This window comes from Anser brachyrhynchus (genome assembly GCF_964034855.1).
Source record: "Anser brachyrhynchus genome assembly, chromosome: 2".
Taxonomy (NCBI): Eukaryota; Metazoa; Chordata; class Aves; order Anseriformes; family Anatidae; genus Anser; species Anser brachyrhynchus.
In genome coordinates, this window is record NC_137695.1 from 44,010,227 (window position 1) to 44,031,411 (window position 21,185).

The 21,185-nt window shown below is 38.9% G+C and overlaps 2 protein-coding genes across 8 annotated transcripts in view; one reads left to right on the forward strand and one right to left on the reverse strand.

Annotated features, from left to right (window-relative positions):
* Positions 1-8,537, forward strand: part of STT3B (STT3 oligosaccharyltransferase complex catalytic subunit B) — a 49,446-nt gene extending 40,909 nt beyond the window's left edge. For both annotated transcript variants that reach the window (XM_080583018.1, XM_080583019.1), the window contains exons 12-16: positions 205-376; positions 2,187-2,360; positions 3,401-3,514; positions 4,609-4,821; positions 6,850-8,537. In XM_080583018.1, the coding sequence (XP_080439144.1) occupies positions 205-376; positions 2,187-2,360; positions 3,401-3,514; positions 4,609-4,821; positions 6,850-6,930 (754 nt within the window). In that variant the 3' untranslated portion in view covers positions 6,931-8,537. The remainder of the gene's footprint in view (positions 1-204; positions 377-2,186; positions 2,361-3,400; positions 3,515-4,608; positions 4,822-6,849) is intronic.
* Positions 8,538-10,528: 1,991 nt separating this feature from the next.
* The window catches only part of OSBPL10 (oxysterol binding protein like 10), a 121,991-nt gene continuing 111,334 nt past the window's right edge, over positions 10,529-21,185 (reverse strand). For all 6 annotated transcript variants that reach the window (XM_080583025.1, XM_080583020.1, XM_080583024.1 and 3 more), the window contains 4 exons: positions 17,705-17,891; positions 16,053-16,235; positions 14,351-14,504; positions 10,529-13,621 (listed from right to left, as the gene is read on the reverse strand). In XM_080583025.1, the coding sequence (XP_080439151.1) occupies positions 13,577-13,621; positions 14,351-14,504; positions 16,053-16,235; positions 17,705-17,891 (569 nt within the window). In that variant the 3' untranslated portion in view covers positions 10,529-13,576. The remainder of the gene's footprint in view (positions 13,622-14,350; positions 14,505-16,052; positions 16,236-17,704; positions 17,892-21,185) is intronic.

A 21,185-nucleotide genomic window follows, 5' to 3' on the forward strand; every position in this document is an offset into this window, starting at 1 on the left:
ATGCATTTAGTCACATCTCTAAAAGCAGTTTCGGCTTCGGGCCATTCAGCTGTCAAACTTCTGAGTGCAAACTGGTGACAGAACCCCTCAAAGGAAGTTGAGCACATAAGAAAATCTTAATTTGTGACCCCAGATTTATCATGTTGCAGTCAATTTGTTGCCAGCATTTATACTGATGTGAATAAAATGAACTCTGTTTCCCAGCACTCGGAATATCCTGGATGACTTCAGGGAAGCCTACTACTGGCTGAGACAAAACACAGATGAGCATGCCAGAGTAATGTCGTGGTGGGACTATGGTTATCAGATAGCAGGCATGGCCAACCGGACAACGCTGGTTGATAACAACACTTGGAACAACAGCCACATAGCTCTGGTAAGGGTGGCAGCTTTCTGTGGAAACACAGAAACATTTACATTTCAGTCAAGCATGAAATTGTAAATGTCAGTTGATAGATAGTATGGTATTTAAAAAAATCCCACGGAGAGGGAAACAGGTGGAAGGAACAGGGTTGTTTTGGCATCTCCTAGAACTCTGTTATAAAGATTGGTTTGGGGCTGGAGGGGATTGATTCTCCTTTTGGGTTCTCCATTTTGTTTTCTGGGAGTTTCCAGAACTTCACCTCCACTTCTGTTTCTCTTCTTTTTCTTTGTGGGAGAATAGATAGCATCAAGTCGTGTAACCAGTCCCCTTGTGCTTAGTACTAGACCAGCACTATCCAAATACGGATTGTTCCAGTTCAGCAGTGCCTTTGCTGACTGGATTTTGAATGGCACTATGAAAAGTGACCAGATAAAATGAATTTTTAGGTGTCTTGGGAATTTGAGAAAGTTTGAGTAAAAATGGAAGTGTTGTAGACTGGATGTGATTGTCCCCTCAAATATGCAGTTAGATAAAACATTTAACTTTTACATTTAATTTCTTTCATTCAACTCAGATAGCTCTATGTTGTTGTCTACTCTATAGATAGCTCTATTCTGCTGTTGTCAATATCTGTAGTGCAGATGTTATGTTTAAACCAGCCGGTCCCGCTAGGGCAAGGCCTATCAGGTGCATAAAGAGACCTTGGAACAGTCGCCTGGATTTCGTAAGCACAGTAACCATGCACATTACAGCAGCTAGTAGTAATGTTTTTTAATAAAGAATTCTCTCCAGTACGACTGCTGGCACTGTTTCCTTCCATTTCTGAAGAAAGGGAAACAAGTGAGTGTGTTTTGTGGCAAATATCTGAACTTCTGTTCTGAACGAGGCATTGCCCTGAAATATTTGCCAGCTGACTTCGTCCTGCACAGGAATAGGAATCTGACGAATAACTTCACATCGATTAGGACAGTGGCCAAGAAACTGAGGTTCTCTATCTTTTTGACAGATTGCAGCATAAGCTTAGTATTTTCTAATTAAGTTCTTGAGTTAACTGAATGTTACCAGTTTGGATGCGATATTATTTATATTGTAGTTATGGCCTCCTACTGCAGTGAGACATTGTTACACTTTAAGAAATTCAATGGCAAACAGAACTACTAAACTGATGCCAGTTACTGACTTAAGTGAATTCTTTAAGTGTGGAAAATGACCATTTTGGAAGAGGTTTTAGATGCAGCTTTAAAGAGATTTTCAAGGCCAAAACATTGGCTTGCCAATGTATGCTTTTAACTCAAGCATAGCTCTATTCTGATGTTTTCTCTGTATAAACTTGCCCTAAATTCAACACCACTGAGTACAGTGCAGCGTGGCTGCTTTGTTACTGAAGGACAGAGATCAAGGAAAGGGGGAAAAGAGGGGGGGGGGGAATCAGTAATATTTCAAATAATTTATTCACTTTAGATTATGTCTAAAGCTTTGAAAGTAATTTGTAATTAGGTGTTTTCTGCCATACTAACTTTCTGGCAATAAAGATGTGACTTAAAAAATCTGTAGCTGCCACAAAAGAAAAATGATTGTTGTTATGTTTTGCACAGCTCATTTCAACAGGCAGCACTTCTCTTACAGAGGAGAAAATATTTCTACTTAGGTTGGGCTGTGGGGTTTCCAAATCAAGGCAATGGATTTTCTTTATCTAGAATGAAAATGTGGGGTCTGCTCGGTAAATACGTATTCTTGGACTTTGGTCTTGCAGGCCATTGATCTGAGAATCCGTACAATGGGCTCCTATACAGATACTTAAGCTCTTTTTGCTATGATACAGGTGGGAAAGGCAATGTCCTCAAATGAATCAGCAGCATACGAGATCATGAGAAGCCTGGATGTGGATTACGTTTTGATTATTTTTGGTGGTGTCATTGGCTACTCTGGTGATGATATTAATAAGTTCTTGTGGATGGTGAGAATAGCAGAGGGGGAGCATCCCAAAGATATTCGAGTAAGTGGAAAACTTCACAGGAAAACCGAAGTGTTATTGACTACATGTTATTTCTGTGTTTTCATCTCTACTTTTTTTATTTTTTAACTTTTATTTACATTGTTGCCTTTCTGGTAGTACTCAACAGTGGAGGGAAATATCTACTTGTCGCAATTTCTTTTGAAAAACGTGTTAGGGGTTGTTTTTCTAGAAGAATAACACTGTGGAGGCCTGTAACCCAGTTTTTATGGCTTTGAAAGATCAATAACCTCAAAAGTTTTTCACCTTTTTGCATGATACTAAAAGTACAGGATATCTTTTGTAATTCCTGTGTGTGTCTCACTAGGCACTGTCATATTATTAAAAAAAGTAGGAGCATTCAGAACGTTTAAACAGCTGGTATTACAGATTTCTTTAGCTTCTTTCCTACTATTACAGAGTTTGAACTGTTAATATTTACTTACACAGAGTTTAAGTAAGTTATTAGAATATCTCAGAGATTGCAAAAATCTGTAGTAGTATTTGCATAAGCCTAACAAAAACTCCTAGATAATTAGTGCTGGCTTAAGGGAGTAGCCTGCATGAATAGTTTCATCTTGTACTAGATACAAAAACAGCAGAAAATTTTTGTTTTGACACTGCACGTACAAAGTATCCAGTGACAGTGTGTACTTACAATGCAGTGCTTTTCACATTTCTGAAAAATAATTTTGGTAGATGTCTTACTTTTACATTTTCAGATTAGTTTTCCAGTAACTGCTTACTGTGAAGTGACAAAATTTGTAGCAGGATTGTAAAGGGGATTTAGGAAGGTGGGTTCCATGCGGTTTTGGGTTACAATCAGGTAGTTTGTAACTAATTTTACCTTTAATGAGCACCATCACTTTCTGTTTTAAGACTGGCTTGAATTAGCTTTTAAATTGTAGATGTCAATTTAGTTTTTTTTATAAAAATATTTTGTTGTGTTGTTTTCTTTTTGTTTTGTGAGAAGGGAATGAGAAATGACCTTAAATATGGGTTTAGTTTCTATTGACTCTTTTTATCTTCTTTTATTTTTAAAGGAAAGTGATTACTTCACTCCTCAGGGAGAATTCCGGGTAGACAAGGCAGGTTCTCCAACTTTACTGAACTGCCTCATGTATAAAATGTCCTATTACAGATTTGGAGAGATGCAGGTTAGTGCAAAATCTTCAACTGAATCGTAATTAAAATATCAGAAAACAAATGTTATTTTGATGCATTTTCCATCTTTTAGATTGAGCATTGCTTGTAGTAGCAGAATCAGAGGTAAGAGTCTGCTTTACCAATTATAATGTCTGCACGTGTTCTACTGCATACACCCTCTAGACAAAAGCACTTGTGCTGCTAACCAAGACTTGTGCTTAGCTTTTTGCTGTCCTTTGCTTTGCTTCCGATGAGTGTCTTAATTCCATTATGCAGTGCACTCACTAAAGCTTTAACTCTTCTGTTTTCTTGTTACAAAAACCAAATGTAAAGCTCTCTACAACATAAGTGAAACAGTTAATTGTCAGAAACTACTTGATTTAGTATCTGTCAGAAACTACCTGATTCCTATCCAAGTCACATCAGTGTATTAAGCAACACTACACTATATAATAAGGGCAGGGTATAATTCTCTGAGTGAGTTGTCAGTCCCCTTTGGGATCATCAAACACATACATAGCTAAATCTGCCTCGTTTGCATTTTTTTTCTTTCCTATTCTTCCCTCCACAACCACCCCCTGCCCCAAGGGCTCATCATTTTGATATGTTAGCAAAAGAATACTTTATTCAGCTAAAATTTTGAGCTTAATGGATCTTATTCTTAACACAAGGATCAAATTTAACTGATAAGCCTCATATGAACTATTTCAGATTGTACAAAAAACATGAAAGTGCAAACTACAGCAGTATAAAAGATTGGCAAGTACATGAGCAGCTGTGCTAAAAAGCTACCGTAGCCTGTTGTACCTCGGGTTTTTGCTTGAGTAGTTCCATCTCTGAATGTAGAAGTGGTATTTCTGTTCAGACACTTAAGTGCTCTCTTCTGCATTGTTTGTAGGAATGAGACTTTCTTTTCGTCTTTCTCAATTGTAAAAAAAAATAACTGTGAGAGTTCTCTGTGTAGTAATAACCAGTGTAAGGGGAAGTGTCATCCTTTGACTAGACCAGAGGAAATTGTTGTCATGTGGTATGAAGTACTATAGTTTGCAGTGATGCATGTTTTGGGTTATATCTTCGACTAATATGCAATCTTTAATCTTTATAGCTGGATTTTCGGACACCTCCAGGATTTGATCGTACACGAAATGCTGAGATTGGAAACAAGGACATTAAATTTAAACATCTGGAGGAAGCCTTTACCTCAGAGCACTGGCTTGTTAGAATATACAAGGTGAAACAACTAGACAACAGGGAGACATTGGATCATAAACTTAGAGTAACCAACATTGTACCGAAACAGAAGTATTTGTCAAAGAAGGTGGGTTCCCAGTGAAGTCTTTCAAAGGGGTCAGGAAATGGCAGTTTATTTTTAACAGTGCATCACATAGCTGGTGAATTATGTATTTCCACTAGCCAGAATGTTATGGATACTGTTCATGTTAGTGTCCAATATCAGACCTGCCTGCTGGTAATAATTGTTAATTTACTGTCTGCTTAACTTACAAGCATGTAAAGACACAAGGCTAGATATTTTTTTAGGCAGAATGCTAACTGGAAATAGAGTGTGTCACTGGCTGTTACAACTCCTAAGTCTTCATGTAACTGGAAGTATAATCTCTAAAGTACATCAATTCATGTTTCAGTAACTATGGCTCACTAAGTAAAAAATGTGGAAGTTGCTTTCTGACTTTGTTTGAAAGTAGTGATGCCTAGAAGTTTAAAAATGGTACTTTTGTATGAAATAAATTAAATATGATTTTTTTGTTGATGGAATTTAGTGTCTGGCTGCTTCCTGTTTGAAGTCATCTTAATGTTTTTAACAGCGGTAGTTGTGGTGTGCTTCTTCAGCCTAGTAAGAAAGATTTGTTATCAGGGATGTTTGGGAGAATCTTAGCAGCCCTGTCCTTCACAAAACCTGATTTCTATACATACTAACGTATGTCACAACAGGAATTCCAGAATCCTGTCAGAAACAAACATGTAACAAACTAAATTAGTACAGGCAGTAATGTTATGCTGCGTGTCATGGAAGTACAAATAGGGAATGTTAGAGGGGACTCCTAATGGTAAAAGTTGCTTACTTAAATGATTTGTTGCAAGCTCATAAAATTTAAGGTATTTGGAGTTGCCAACGGAGCTAGACTTGCCTTAAAAAGAAATCAGAAGTTTTACCACACCTATCAGCCACTTACAGTGTAACTTCTGGTCTTAAGAGAGATATTTATCAGTGATAGATGCACTGACCACACTTAAGCTGTGGATGTTTCAGTCCTGCCTAAAGACAGGATAAACACTGACGCTAATTCTGATCCATCGCCAACTCTTGCAGTACCAACCTGCTCTGCTTCCCATTAAGAAATCAGAGGACCAGCAAAGAGCGTGGGGCTAAACTCAGATTTCTTAAAAATGTGCTGAAGGCTCCGTAGTAGCCGCAGGTTTTCAACAGTTGCTTCCTTACTGGAAATCCAGTCCATCTCAAATCACTCTTCCATGTGAAGGGTGAAATTGCTCAAACTCAGAGAAATAACATTGTCTGAGTATTGTGTATTAGTTTGTGTCTTGCTTAAAAATATTATTATATTATGATTTTTAGTAAAAAGGGAAAAAAGTCATATTTAATTGACATAATAGAGCCAGCTGGTAGACACAACAAACTGCAGTAAGTGTGGGAGTTGCCTACTTTCAGACTTGTGGCAAGCACTACCTGTCAGGAGCTAACTGTGCTTATGCAACTTTGAATTTAATATTAGTGAAGACTAACATTAATGCTTCCCCCCATTAACACCTTTAAAAAAAAAAAAAGAGGAATCTAAAATCCACTGATAACAACACAAGAGCAGAAGGAGCTAACTAACCTACAGACAGCGGAGGACTAAAGACTAAAATGTGATCATTCGATTTCTCTTACTTCTTGAAAAATACTGTTTCAAGCAAGTATTACTGTCTAGCTCACTAACTTCTAAAGAGAATCAAATAGTGCAAAAAGATAAAAGAAGGGATTTCCAAACAAAACTAATGCTCTCTATCACTTCTGCTCTTTGGCCTACTTGAGCTTTATCTTGTTGGTTAATTATTAATTCTGCCTCAGCACATGCTTTGAAAATAAATCTACATATCTGGTATATGGGGCTTGCAAAAGTACAGCCTGTACAAAAGCAAATGTTGGGCATGAATTAACAATCCCAACTTTAAAAATAATAAATGGATAATACCTAGTTGAGGATTTACCCGTTAAGCTCTTTAAAAATAAATCTAAAGAAAGAGCAGGCATTGCAATGCACAGTATTAAAAACGCGGTCAAGACTAAATCATTAACTAATACATTGTATTCTGTTTTTCTTTTTAGACCTCCAAAAGGAAGCGTGGCTACATTAAGAATAAACTAATTTTAAAGAAAGGCAAGAGACCCAACAGGAAGACAGTTTAAATACACTGTTCTGATCGCTAATACGAAGCAGTTGTCCTTGAGATAACCAGTCTTTGCCTTTAGCTCGAGTCATGTTTCACAGCAACATGAGGGTACAGAACCATCATTGGTCCAGATTATTGTACAAAATTTTTCAGGCAATGTCTGATTAAAAATATTGGCTTATTGAGAACAGCTGTTTTAGATTTGTAATGTGAAGCAAGACAGAGCTGCTATACAAGTCTAGCAGCATTTTTTTTATTGGTACATATTATCCTTCAAATCTGTTGAGAATTTGGACTGACTGCACCAAAGAACCCTGTAATTTGGTCCTTGGCACATGCATACTTGTCAATCTTTTTTGGAAAACACTGTTCAGCTGAATAGTGGCAGTATGTTAACTGGAATGGTCAAATCTAAAATGACTTGTTTTCAGCAATTAAGAGGAAATAGAGCTGTCTTTGAAATTAAACGTTCAAAATAAGTTACTCCCGTTATTACTTTGCAATGGTTTCTTTAAACGTCCTTTTACTCTTGCTGCAGGCTGGTTTTGATCTGGAGTGTAAGAAGCAAAGCTGCAGTTTCCACAGGAGCTGACAGGACATATCAATTGGGTGATAGCTGAGATGGGACAAGCTGCTTTTGTTTAATATGTGATTGCAGTATTGCTGCCTTACACTATCATTTCATAAGGTAGACAAGGCAAATCTTGCACATTGTAGATACAAGGGCTAAATTTGTATCCTCCTGAAAGATCCGAAATGACAGTAATGAATGCTATAGTAATGTATAACTGAGCACCATACAGTGGCTGGTGCTTCAGAACAGAAATTAAACTATTTTAGGTAAATGTTTACATTGATAAAACAAGTATAGCCTATTTAAGGAAAAAAAAAAAAAAGGTTGACAGGTATACAGAACCCCTTTCTGTGGCTATCAGTTGTAGGGGGTTTGCAAACCTCTTCCCCCCCCCTCACTGCCTTCTCTTGTGAGGGTAAAAAAAGTTTTTCTGGAAATCTGTTTCTCTGCATTTTTATTTAGAGTGCTTAAATCAGTTGAAGAAATTCCTGCTATAGCGCTATTTGCTTTGTCTGTCTTTTATACTTTTTTTTTTAAGAAAACAAGTGGTGAAAACTGTCAGATTAAATGCACTAAGATAATATAAATGGAGACTGAACATGTTCACTTTCCAGCTATAGGAAAACTTTATACAGACTTGAAATTTTTCTTTTAATAAAATGAAAGAAAGGGTTTTGCAGTTTGTTTTCCTGCCACAGGTTGTAACTTTTTATAGAAACAAAGCTTACATCAGTAATTTGATGTAAAATGCAGAATAGTATGTACCTTTCATGAAGAAAATGTAAATTTACAGTGTTCTTTTGAGAATGTTACTGCTGACTTCTTTCCCAAGGTGTAGAATATTTTTTTTGATTTATGAACTCATTTTTGACTTAAGTGGTTTATACAGACCAATACTACAGCTGCAACATTTTCACAGAGGTAATTAAATCTGGATTTCTGGCCCCTTGTCATTTGGAGATTTCATTTTATTTTGTTGCTTTAAAGCTCAATGCAGACCAGTTGTTGACTGTAGGGGAAAATAAAGTTAATTCAAGTTTTTGTGTTAAGGGTGTTGTGTCAGTTTTGTTGTGATTAACGCGGTGACATGGTACTTATAGTCCTAGTAATGAATTAAGACATTCAAACTCTATAAAGTTGCTGACCTCATGAAATCGCTGCAATGAAGCCACAGCAGCTACTTAATAAATCTAAGCTGGAAGGATGTTATATTAAATATAGGACCCCTGCTGTGATGAAATCCAAGGTGGCTGTAAATAGTTTCAGGGAACACAAGCTTCAGCAAATGTTGCTAGCATCTAGAGAAGTTCAAGCTGGTGTAGTTTCTTGCTTCTTCCAAGGAAATGTGCATCCTGTCTCCTCAACAGAAGTAGAAATAAGCAAACATTTGAAAGAACATCCAAAAGTCAGCTGAATAGACGCTGCTGGTCAGTCTCATTTGGCAATAACGCAGCCTTGATTAAAAAAAAAAAATACCAGTACCCTTCCCTCCTTAGAGGTTTTTACAGTTCTTTCAAAATACATTTCCCAGTTTAGCTGTCAGTACTTTCTTTAATAGAGCAGAAATAATACTGATTTTATAGCATTTTTTTTAACGCAATAAGAAGGTAACTACAGGAGTCTTAGCCAGCCTGGGCCCAAATCTGACTGTTACTTACCTGAACGGTCTTAAGTCTAATTTGCTTTCAAGGCTTCTGCTACTGGTCTGCATTTAAATGAAAAGTTGCTTTGACATCATTAATGCAGCCACTTAAAAATAAATAAATGACCCAAAAAAAAACAGCAGGCATGGTATGACCTTCCTTGGTGCCTCAGCTGTGCACGCTGTGTCAGTGCCTGCTTCGCCACTTGCATCCTACAAGTACTCAGCTGCACTAACCTGCAGCTCATCACGCTACAAGAGCTGAACCATACCTGTACCAGCAAAGGAAAATACACGAGCATCTGGCATGATTGCCCAACCTACCTTCCATACTTGGCTGTTTCCTTAGTTATAGGTCATCCTTCTGGTGCTCTACTGAGTCAAAAGTTGCAGATTTTGGAGCATAATTGCAACAATATAGTAAAAAGCTGAAGAAAAAAAATATTTAAGCCAGGCTCAGACCTCCAGTTGTTAATAAACTAAGCCTGCAGTCCCTAAGAGCAAGTACTGCTGAAGTTCTGTAGCTCTTAGTCATTACTACTGAAAGCAATGAGGGCACCAGTACTGTTGGCTAGCCCACAAGAAATTATTTTGACTTGTGGAAGTAATTCCAAAATGGGGAGCCAACAGTTAAATGTCAAGACACTTGAAAAAACAGTTCACTGCTTTGACACGGTCCTCTGTACATATCAATCCCACCATGAGTAAAAACTGAAATTAAATCCTATTTGGTTGTGACTAAAACTGTCAGCAACAATGTGCTTAAACCAAATGTGTACGCTGCTCTAAGCCGTGGCCCCGCAGCAATGCCGTGACAGGCAAGGAACGCAACTTTTCCTGTTTCATTTACAGCCGATGTTTGCTGTTTTGCATTAAAGCAAAGTGTTCTGGCATGGTACTTTCCAACGATGTGGGTGAATGTTTAAAATAAACCAGATCTGTGTTTTCCAGTGCTTGAAAAATGTAGACCAGGAAGAGTGAAGCATGTTTTTCCCCATGCAAGTGTCCAATAAAGCAGTCATTTAGAGTTGTATTTTAAAAGGTACCTAATCGAGAATTAGTTTAAATGAAATTATTTTCCGAATCGAGGAAACATCCTAACCTCTTTCTTTTATGTGACACAGTAAGGAACACCTTCCCCAGACTTTCCAAAAGCTGTGATGCTACCCAGCCTTGTTATCCCGCTGTAGTGTTGTCCGACTTAAAACCTATATGGTGTCGGACAGTATTAACAGGGAGCTAAAAATAAAAACAACAACAACAATGATAAATAAATAAAAACATGAGCCATGAAAAGAGATCACGCATGCCCTGATCATTGTACTATGCTCCCGGACATGAGAATACATGATAGCAGTTAGCTACTTTTTCAATGGAAAGAGAAAGGGCATCCCACTATTAAATGAAACAAATATTTTATTCATGAGCATTGTAATCTTAAATTCACAAATTATGAAAGGAAGGCAAATCAGAAGAGACTGCCAGAGCATCTTTTAAATGATAAAAGGTATAAATTTTCTCTCTGAACATTTCTAATTTAAGAAAAAAAAAAAAAAGGTTGCATAGGCTTTCTACAGGTGTGCACAAAAAAAAATGAAGTACATGTAAGGTCTTACATTACAATTCCGAGTGTATACATTGGCTACTTGAAAAGGAAAATAATCACTTGCAAGTCCAAGACAGCTATTGGAACAACCTACAGAGTAAGTCTTAGGAATATTTACTTTTCAGACTTGTAAAATATACTAAACACGTAACTATCAGAAAAATAAAATGACACTTCTTCTGGATCTTGTTCTGGAATCTCTTGCTGATAGGATCTTTAACGAAAGGACTATTTTTATGCTCACCTCTCCCAAGTTACTTGGGAAAAGAAACAGTGGTAATGGCATCAGAGGATTCTTCACAGCATCAAAACAAGACATTTATCAGAGCACAAGTGGAATGTTCTCGGCATGCAGAAACAACCAACCATGCAGCCAGGAAAAATCTTCAATAAATTACAAACAGAAAATTATTCAAAATTTGTCTTAAAATAACGCTACAACATCTTTGTAGCTTCGACAGTCACACCGCCAAAGCTGAAAGAGGTCTACTCTTTCAGGAGCGCAGTCCTGCATGCCTCACAAGAGGTTTTCAATGGCTGTTGTTAGTGAGTGTGTGGCTTGTTCTTTGGTGTATGAAGTCAGAGTTCTGGCAGGAAATGTTGCATGTGTTTCATTCTGCACTTAGAGTGTTCTTGGTGATGACATTACAAAATGTATCAATACTTCTAGTTACGTATCAGACTAACCTCTAAACCAGCGGATCCATTGTAAAGTAATTCTTGCAGGTGATAAGGTACGCCTTTTCCTGATGATACTTGGTAGTAGTTCAGTGATAACTACAACAGCATCGTTTTGGTGTTGTTACAGAAAAACATCAACTATACCTAAAAATAAGATTTTTCCGTTTTAAAAAAAGTGTCAGTTACAAAACCAAGCTCATACAGCCCGCATTTTTTTAAAAAATAGGATTTAAATAATTTATAACATGAATCTTTCTAATGTGCAAAAAAAGTATATACAAGCAGACAAAATAGCATTTAGGAGGAAAGGGGGAGCACAGACCTCATTAAACAGGGATCTGAAGTTCTAAATGCAAAGATCTGCTAAGTACATCCAAATGAACAACTAATGCCATGTAGCCTTGTGTACACACCTCTGTTTAGCCTTTTGGGTTGCTTAAGATATTTTAGTATCTAGCAAAAAAATAAAGTATTATAAAATGCAAGACAAGAACAGATAAAAGCAGTCCTTTAACCTACATATATTAGTGTAGTATCTATAAAGCAACAGCTGTTGTATTAAGAAAGCAGACAAAAGGCACAAAATTAATCAGTACTACAGAAAAGTAAGCATCCATGCTACTGTATGTTAGAAATATAGTGGTTTCTTTATGGGGAGCTGTAAAAGAAGCACTGAGCAGAAGTCAGCACATTTTACACTTGCCTTTTGCTGTCACTTCTCTCAAAAACATCTTCACTTTTAACAAATACAAACTAAAAAGCAGCAAAGCTTTAGCACATTTTTAGAATCCACTTTCTTAGTGTCACAGTGGTTATCTTACAAAGCAAGATCAAGCTACAGGATTGTTTACTCCTTTATTTTATGAAACAAGTTACAACCCGTTTCATTAATAAAGTTCTTATTTCAGTAGTGATTTACTAAATCGTTACTTTAACATCAGAAAATCATTTATCTGAAAAGGCTAGTTGTCTCTACTCATGAGGAACCATCCAAAAGCAATCACCTGGGCCAAAAGCAAAAGAAATGAAAACACAGGTCTGCTCGAAGCCTGAACGAGGAGGAATTAAGGGCTCTCTCATTTCACAGCAGCAATGCACAGCAGCAGCGTCTCAGCTGCTGGGGGAGGCACAGACCCATCACAGCAGCACATCAGAGCAGGACTCCTACCCCGCCTCACCCGCCTCAACTCACAGCCTGGCACGTGAGCGAAAATGCATCAGCAGTGGTTTAATTCTGAAGGCAAGGCTGTGAACTGGGGTGCCTCAGACACAGACAACGTCAGGGTGGAAGGCTGAGGCAAACTAAGTGTGAATACCACAGCTACGTCTGCCAGAAGGGACTTAGCAAAACGTGTAACCCAAAAGCATTGGCATGGCAATAGCCAAAGAACATCACACAGCAAGACCAAAAGCAGCTGGCTCACAAGTGACTGGAGACCAATTAAACGTTTGGAAGTAGGAACAAACAAAAGTGAGGACACAGCGGGTTAGTGCGAACAGTGTTCTTGAGAAGGTATTGCTACTTGGCGGCAGAAAATTCATACTCGTAAGTGACAGGAAACATGCTCTTAAATCAGCATCCCAAAGAGCGCGCTGTCAATGTGTCATTCTCATGTCGAGGTGAATTATTCGATGACTGTTTAGACTGAATGACTGCCATTAAGTGACGTCACATTTTAAGTGCAAAACTTTTTTGGCAAAAGTGAAAAATAGAAAACCTTAACCAGTACTAATAAAAAAGTGTGTGTTTTTTTTAAATACTAGCTTAGGGCCTGATCCTGCAAGCACACAACTCAGGGAACCCTAGCCGATTCCAGCTCGAGTCCTATGCCCGAACATTTAGAGGATAAGGTCTTTAAATCACTGTTAGTGTTTCTACTTTCTTTACGTGTAGTGTAAGTAATACACACACAAACACACATGCATACTGTGTGTGTATATGTGTATATATGTACATGCGCACATCTGTTTGTGTATCCATACACGCAAAATGGCTCCTGAATAAACTTGAGCTTGTGGTTATTTTGAGATGCATTGTTCACAGTATATAGCTTCTCATTTGTATCTTCTGAGAACAGAACCTTTTGAATGACATCTGACAAGTTATATACTGTTTCCTTTTAATGCCTTTAAGGTAAAATAAGATCTCCTGTATCTTGTCAAAGGGTCTTCCAGAGAGGATTCAAGTATAGCCAACCATCGCCCTGTAAGAAAATTAGGGAGAGTTTACAAACAAGATTTATACATATTGTATATCTCCACATAAAAGCTAAAATACCACCAATCAACACAAAAAAAAAGCCATCCCTGTCATCTGAAAATTCTGTGTTTTGGGCAGAAGGGAAAAAAGTTCCAAAGGGGAATAGAAGCAATGGGAAGATGCAACAGATGAACTCCGGGTTTACATAGATGCACGTGCTGGCTCACTTAAAAAGTCATGTAATAATTCTCTCAAAGTCTTACTTGCTTCTCCTTTCCTCTAAGAAAGAACAAAGATGAACTTAGCAAAATCTATCTAATTTCAAGCAGATAAAACCCAAGACTGTTTAAGACATCCATGCTTACTTACATTGGACAATTATCCCTAGAGCATGTTCACTTAAATATGCTAAGAAGATTAGTAGGAGATGTGACTACAGAGCATGTGCAAAGCAACATGGGTTTCAAGGTAAAAAGCCTAACATTAGATACCAAAAATTAATTGTTAAATTAAATCTAACTGAAGGAAGGTGAACAAGTGTACAAAACAAACATGGAATAATCCACTGCTCTTCTCTAAAAGCCACGTTCTACTAAAAATAAAAATAAAAAATCAGTGATATATAACAACACTAGCCCATGGTAAGAAACACAAACGTGTTCATTTGTATTAGCACCCCACCATGTGCACAAAGATGCTATTAAGGCCCTTAAGGAAAAGATGACACAAGTACCTCTTTGGCAAAATATTTTGGTTTCCAGGGCATTGTAAGAGCCATACGTTGCCTCTCCTCTGCTCGCTGTCTCTCTTCAAGGTGGTGCTTGTGTTCTGTTGCTGCATCAATATTACCTTCTTTCAGAGAATTGGTGACATATTGCCAAAGGTGCCTGTGTGATTGGGAAGGAACAAAAGCAACAGAGTAAGAATACTTTTGCCATAGCCTGGTGCCTGGCTAGACCAGTAGCACAGCAAGGGTCAGACTGATGGCGCGTTCTCCAAGCCATTTCTGCAAGTTGCGAGGCTTGTGAACCACCACTTTCACAGGGATATTCATTTGTGGACCAGATTTTCAGATGCGCTCAGTTTCCAGGAACTTACCATGCAAGTTAACTTTCTCCATGGCTTTTGTTCATGTTCGTGACTCTTTATGACCTCACCATTTTTCTCAAAGCTGATGGATTTTCTCTTTCATTTCCCGTTCACATTATTTACTGATGACCTACCCCCAAATGACAAACATCTATTCTGCATTTATTTGGAGATAACTTTTAAATATTAAGGGAACATTAGACAAAAGCTAAGAGCACATTACATTGGGACACTCACTGGCTGCTCCCACCAGGTTATTAACAAATAGTTGACATACATGACTCAGCATGCACAAGGTCTACACTGTATTTCCAGTTGATGATAATTATCAGTATATAACCCAGTTTGTTTTTCACCTGGCTGACAGTATTCAGATGCAATGCCTCTTCACACTATATTAGCTTAGCAACAACTTTCCCATGAAAAATACTAAGAAAATGACTGCAACTTTCACATATTTCCAAGGGTATTTAGATGAGTTTGTTTACAATCTGATGAGCTACATATCCTGCAGAAACACTGGGTAATTATAATTTGCTATCTAGTGTCAAAAACACAACAAATATATTGCAGAGTTGCTGGTTTCCTTATTTACTCCAACTCTGTTATTAACCTACACTGAAATATGGGTTTGTGATAAACAAGCATGTCCAGAAAGTAGAAAATAACATCTGACCCTGCACAAAGGCTCAAGATGAACCTTTGTACAATAAAAATATATTTACAGATTATAAAATTAAATTTTACTCATGTTTTTTAAATCCTCCAATAAAATGTTCCTAAATTCAATAAAAATATTGATTCTTCTGAAGATAAATGTAAACAGTTATTGACAGCGAATAAAGTTTTTTTCTAAGGTACCTAGTCAGAATTAGGCATATGACGAGTTCTCACAGCCTAAAAACACGTATGTACGTGTATTTATGTGTCACATCACATTTTACATTTTTATACATATATATTGTGTGCTTATATATTACGTATATATATGAAATCCATAAAATCTGAAGTTCCAGCGTGAACTATAAAATGCAAAATTATCTGTAACAATTTGACTAATTTGACTACCATGTTACAATCGAAGAAGCATGTAGATCACCAGTTCCCAAATACTCATTAAAATGCATACGAGCATTTTTTCCTCTAGAAAATTTATGTATACATCACGGCAATGTAATTTATATACCAAAGAACCAACATGCAGCTTCAGCTCTTTCTGCCTAGATTAACATGCTATATGAAAGCAGGGGTTTTTTGAACCAAGCCATTTATAACAGGAATTTGTTTCACCACTCTGTTTTCATCCGAGGTTAAGCAGCACAATACCGTAATGCCTCTGCCTTTACCTTGATTCCAGGGGGCCTTGTTTTGCTATTGGCCTAATCTTTTTCCTGATAACGGGTAATTTGTTGGTGTCAATCACTTTGGTTTCTCCATTGCTGTACGTAAATTCCAGCGTACCGTTCCATTCCCCCTGTGCCTTGCATACAATGGTATTAGTGGGATTATGTTTCACTTCGGCTGTAACCCTAATACAAGAAGGAAAAGAAAAAGGCCACAAAAGATATAACTGGTACCATTTATTACCAGCATATGAAAGCTCTAGCACTGCAGGCTACATGCACTTGTTTTACATCTACAAAATAGTTTTTCAAACATAAAGGCACTGTCCCCCAAAAGATTCAAGCTACAAAAGCTCTGCTAACACAGCACTAACTTTGGGACCACATTCTCCCAAAGCACAGCAGTAACCCAGCTTAAAACCCAGAACTGCTTATCTCATCAGCCTGAAAAACAACCAAAACCAACTGACATTCATGTGAAATAATCAGTACAAGATTTTGAAGTTCATTTTTCACACCTGAACCTAATGGTGTCAGACACCTGTCAAAGACTTCAGGTATCCTTATTTTCTTCTTTAAATCTGCACGTTTACTTCACAGCTGCTGTGAGGCAGTATTAAAGTCACCTCAATGGCTCAGGAACTAGTTTAGGAGTGAGCAAAATAGATAGGTAGGACTAGAAAACCGAAACAGGGAAGAGTTTCTTGTGTGTATGTCTATATGAAAACGCATACATGCTTTTAGTAATCCATATCAAGTAAACTCAGATAAGTTTTTAAATGATTAAACTAATATAGCACAACTTTCCCCAATGTTCACTTATTTTGATGGGCACCAATTATTAATCTACACCTTTCAGAAAAATTCCCATCAAAACAGCCCATGTTGGTATTTGCCTGAATACGATATTTAAATGGTTGACACACATATGGAAGAAGATATTAGAAGATATTAGATAACTGAACGCACCATCCCAACAGGCAGCACAGTCATGGAAACAGCCACAGTGCACAGCAGGACTAGAAGAGAGCTCTGCATTTCAGTGATGGAGTCACCAACTTGAGCATGGAAGTAAGACAAGCTATCTTGCAGAGCTCCTCCTCACGCCCTTATAAAGGGGAGCCAAAGACAGATCAGCAGTATTTTCACCTAGAATTTCACTGCAGAATTGGAAGGCGCCAGCAGAGAGCCACCACTATGGGCAGTGAAGTGCTCCTTACAGGAATAAAAGCTGGCTCCACCTGCAACATCAGTTCATCTAACACCACCCGCACAGAAGCAACTGCTGGTGTAGCACAAATACTACTTTTTCTACATACATTTTTTCTGATCCCACTCTGTGCATAGGTATTTAGGTTATAACACAGGGCAAGCCATTTAAATACCTGACAGCAATTTTTACAGGTGGAAATGCCTTGAAGAATACATTGACTTTAGCTCAACAAGAGATATTTATCTAATTTGGCTAAATGACATGAAATGTGTAACTACAATAAACTGCGCTCTAAAGCTGTAAGTCACCTCAGGCACTATCAGGAAAAGAAATAGATATCTTTCTACACAACAGTCCAATAGAGGAACCGAACAGATGTCAAAGTAAGTTATTCCATTGAAATCCAGTATCAGGTCAACAAGAATAAGAGTAATTCCCTTACCTGTGGACTTTCCCTCCATAGAAGGGTTTGGTGTGGAACGTGACCGTAGCGGAATAGCCAGTCCTGGCACAGTTGATGTTGACTTTCCCTCCAAGCTCCACCCACGGGATGGTGAGTATCGAGCGAGCATAGGCACTGGGGAGTGTGAAAACATACTCTTCTTCATGCTCCAGCAAGTGAAGAACACCTAGGTAAGGAGGAGGTTGAAGGTGAAACGATTAAAGCTCGTTGATAAGGCCTGACAGACACTGACCAAATACTGCCATCACAACATACTTCCACAACGTGCAACTTGCCTTGAAGGAGGTACCGTCTGCTAAGAAAAGCCTGCTCTCTGAAACAAGTTTCTTCAAACAAGCATTTTCAAATCACCTAATTCTAATGTGTGCCTCTGGTTCTTCACGGTGCCAAATGGCCTATCAGAAAATCTGTCTGGATTACTTATTCTGTCTCATTGCCAAGCAAACTGCTGAACCTGAAAACAAATCACATTCTCTTGAAGAAAACAAAACAAAAAAGCCCCCCACCACACCAAATGCTCTGGGTGCTCATTTAGGCATGGCCGAAGGGCCCTTTGGCTCTCCATTCAGTCAGATACCACCAGCTGCTCTCTGCTAGCTTCTGACCCACTATTTGCTGGTAGGAGCAAAAGGGGAGGTCAGGCTGGGCTTAATGAAGTCACCTAGAAATTTCCTAGAAGCTTACTCCTTTTTTCCAAAATGCCTGGTTTCCCACGTAGCCTTTGCAAAAGTCTTGCATTATCAATCAGGGGCCACTTCTCTGCTACCGCTGAGACCAAACTCTCTACGATGCAGAGAAAATTGCTGGCAACTCTATTTCATTCTGTAAAGGTTCCTTACAACAAAAGCAGCAGCAGCAGCAGAAAATTCCCATATTATTTGGACCTACAAAGAAAGTTCCGTGTCTGATCAGAAGATCTTAGCTTCCCCTAAGGTTCTTGATAGAGCTCTACCCCCACCATAGCTGTAGTTTGGTCTTTAGGATGGCAAAGAACGGGATATAAGACATAACATCAGGTAAACAGCAATGTAAACCCTGCACACAGAATTAGGCAATGCCAACTGGGTATTATATTTTTATTAGAGTTTTACACTCCTTTATATCCAATTTAATAACTGTCTAAAAGCAGAAATTATACTTTGATTTTTTTTTTCCTCAACAGGGATTGAAAATAACCCATCCCAGGAAGTACTTAGACCCCAGAAATCTTCGCAAAATCAGGAAAATCGCCTTGACACACAAACAGTAATAGCATTTGTTTAGCAACGAGATGAGCTTAAGCCAATTTACCCTCACCCTGGGGCAGCGAGGGGAGAACTGCAACGCATTACTAGCTGTATTTATTAGTTTGTCTGTGTGTTGAAGGCAATAACAACACATCTTGCAAATTGATCTGGAATGTAATGATGAAAAAGCACTGAATAGGAACAAGCTACTAGTAATGTCAACATAAAAATATGCCCCTAACGCTGTACAGCAACACAAGTCTAAATAACACTCAGAATTTAGAAGCGCGGCACTCAGAGAGAATCATCATTTTAAATATTGGCTCCGACTACTAGAACAAAATCCAGGCACAGGAAGCTCCTCTGCTTGTCATTTGTGTCTTACTGACACTGTTCCACTGGAAAACATCCTTTGCAGACCGTGCTAGCTTTCTGCAGCTGCTCCCAGGACCTGTGCAACCTCAGCCTGCCAGCCACAGCTCAGGCAGTGCTTCGACTCCAGCAAGTTTGACACAAACAAGCCAGAGAGTGCAAAAGCACAAACGCAGAAAAGCAATGCCATAAAAGAACGTGTAATCATTTTGCCTTTGGCAAGTCACAAGTTGCTTCTGTCATGTGCTGAACCTCCAACACCAGTGAACAGCCGGGACCCAGACGGAACAAACGTGTGTTTTGCCTAAAGTTTCTTCAGTTCCATACCTGCAGGTAAACCAAGCTCATGGCAGGAAGGTTGAGCTACACAATTCGTCCAGGACACTCACCAGGAAGAGCTTTCACTCAAAAAGAAGGCTGTGCATATTGCAGAGCTCACTAAATGGACGCTACAACAACACTAAATTAATAAAGAACAATAAAGAAGCTTTTCACTAAGACGATATTAAAAAAGGATCAAAGCAAGCTAATGGCTACAAACACGCAGAAAGAAAACCTGACAGTCTGCAGCTGAGCAGCTTCCACCCAGAGGATTGCGACAGGTTTTAGACCCAAGTCCCTCAGCTGGCACAAGGAGGCTGGAGCTCCCCAATTCCCACAAGCAGGGGACAGCAGAGAGGTGCTCAGACACCAAGGGCATGCCCAGGTGTGGGGCGCTCCTGAGCCCAGCCAGCAGGGCAAAGGGAATCAGGGCAATACAAGGAACAAGGAAAACGCGATCAAAGACTAAGAACAGGGGCCAGGTTTTTTTCCTAACTGGAAAATGAGAGGAGCCTTCTAAGCAAGGGCTGGAAGTGCAGCTGGAGCTCTACATCCTTCATTTAGCACTGCCACGAGAGCAAGAGGTGAGAGGCTAGGAGCCAGGTTCTGTAGAAATCGAGTTTGCAAATGCCCTTTTTTCCTTTCTCCTCCATTTATTCTCTGCCTTCTTCATTACAGCCACAGGCAGCAGCCGTAGCAGGAACCAGCTGTGGGAAATGGCACGGCCTGTGGTGCTGCCATCGGGTCACATCACATCAAAGCAGCCTTAATGGTCTAAGCACAGACACAACCCTCACACAGTCAGAAAAAACACCTGAAAGCACTGGCTTCCAGCATGAAGGTCTAATACCAGTACCATGGTCAAGCAGGGTGCTCCTCACTGTGTTTTAGGAGCCACAACTTCACATGAGCTTCTGCAGAGCCTCCTGCTTCTCAGGGCACAGCCACCCTCCTCTGACGCGAGAAGGCACTGCCATGACAAAACTCGGTTCGAGCTGGTTTTTGTCTCTCTGAAGGGATCGATAGCTTTATTTCTGCATACAGGAGTGGGAGGGATGTAGAGCTCTAATGAAAAGTGAACAGCAAATAACGGCGGTGACCTTCACTGTAAATATTTAACAACCACAGCAGGTTAGGTATTAAAAATTGAACCAGCTCTCTTAGCAGTATTTTTGTTTAGCATTTGGTAGCATACTTTTTGAATTCCTTAAACACCTGAATAAACACATCTTTAACGAAGCGCTGCCTCACTTGAAATACGACTCAGCTCAGTAATTACAAGCTAAAAAGGATAAAAGAAAGATGTGAAATATCCACAGCTTGACACCCCTTTCAGCACTACCCTGACCCTTAGTTTCCATTCCAGTGTTTGCAGAGTCCACGTGCAAAACCTCCTGTACCTGAAGCACCATGAAGACTGGAGCTGCACCAGGTCTGAACCAAGACCCGTGTTCTCCTTTAGAAGAGGAAGCCAAAATGACACAGGGACAACATCTATGCCACAATTTGAGATCATGCCTTACCCCGCCAAATTTAAACCT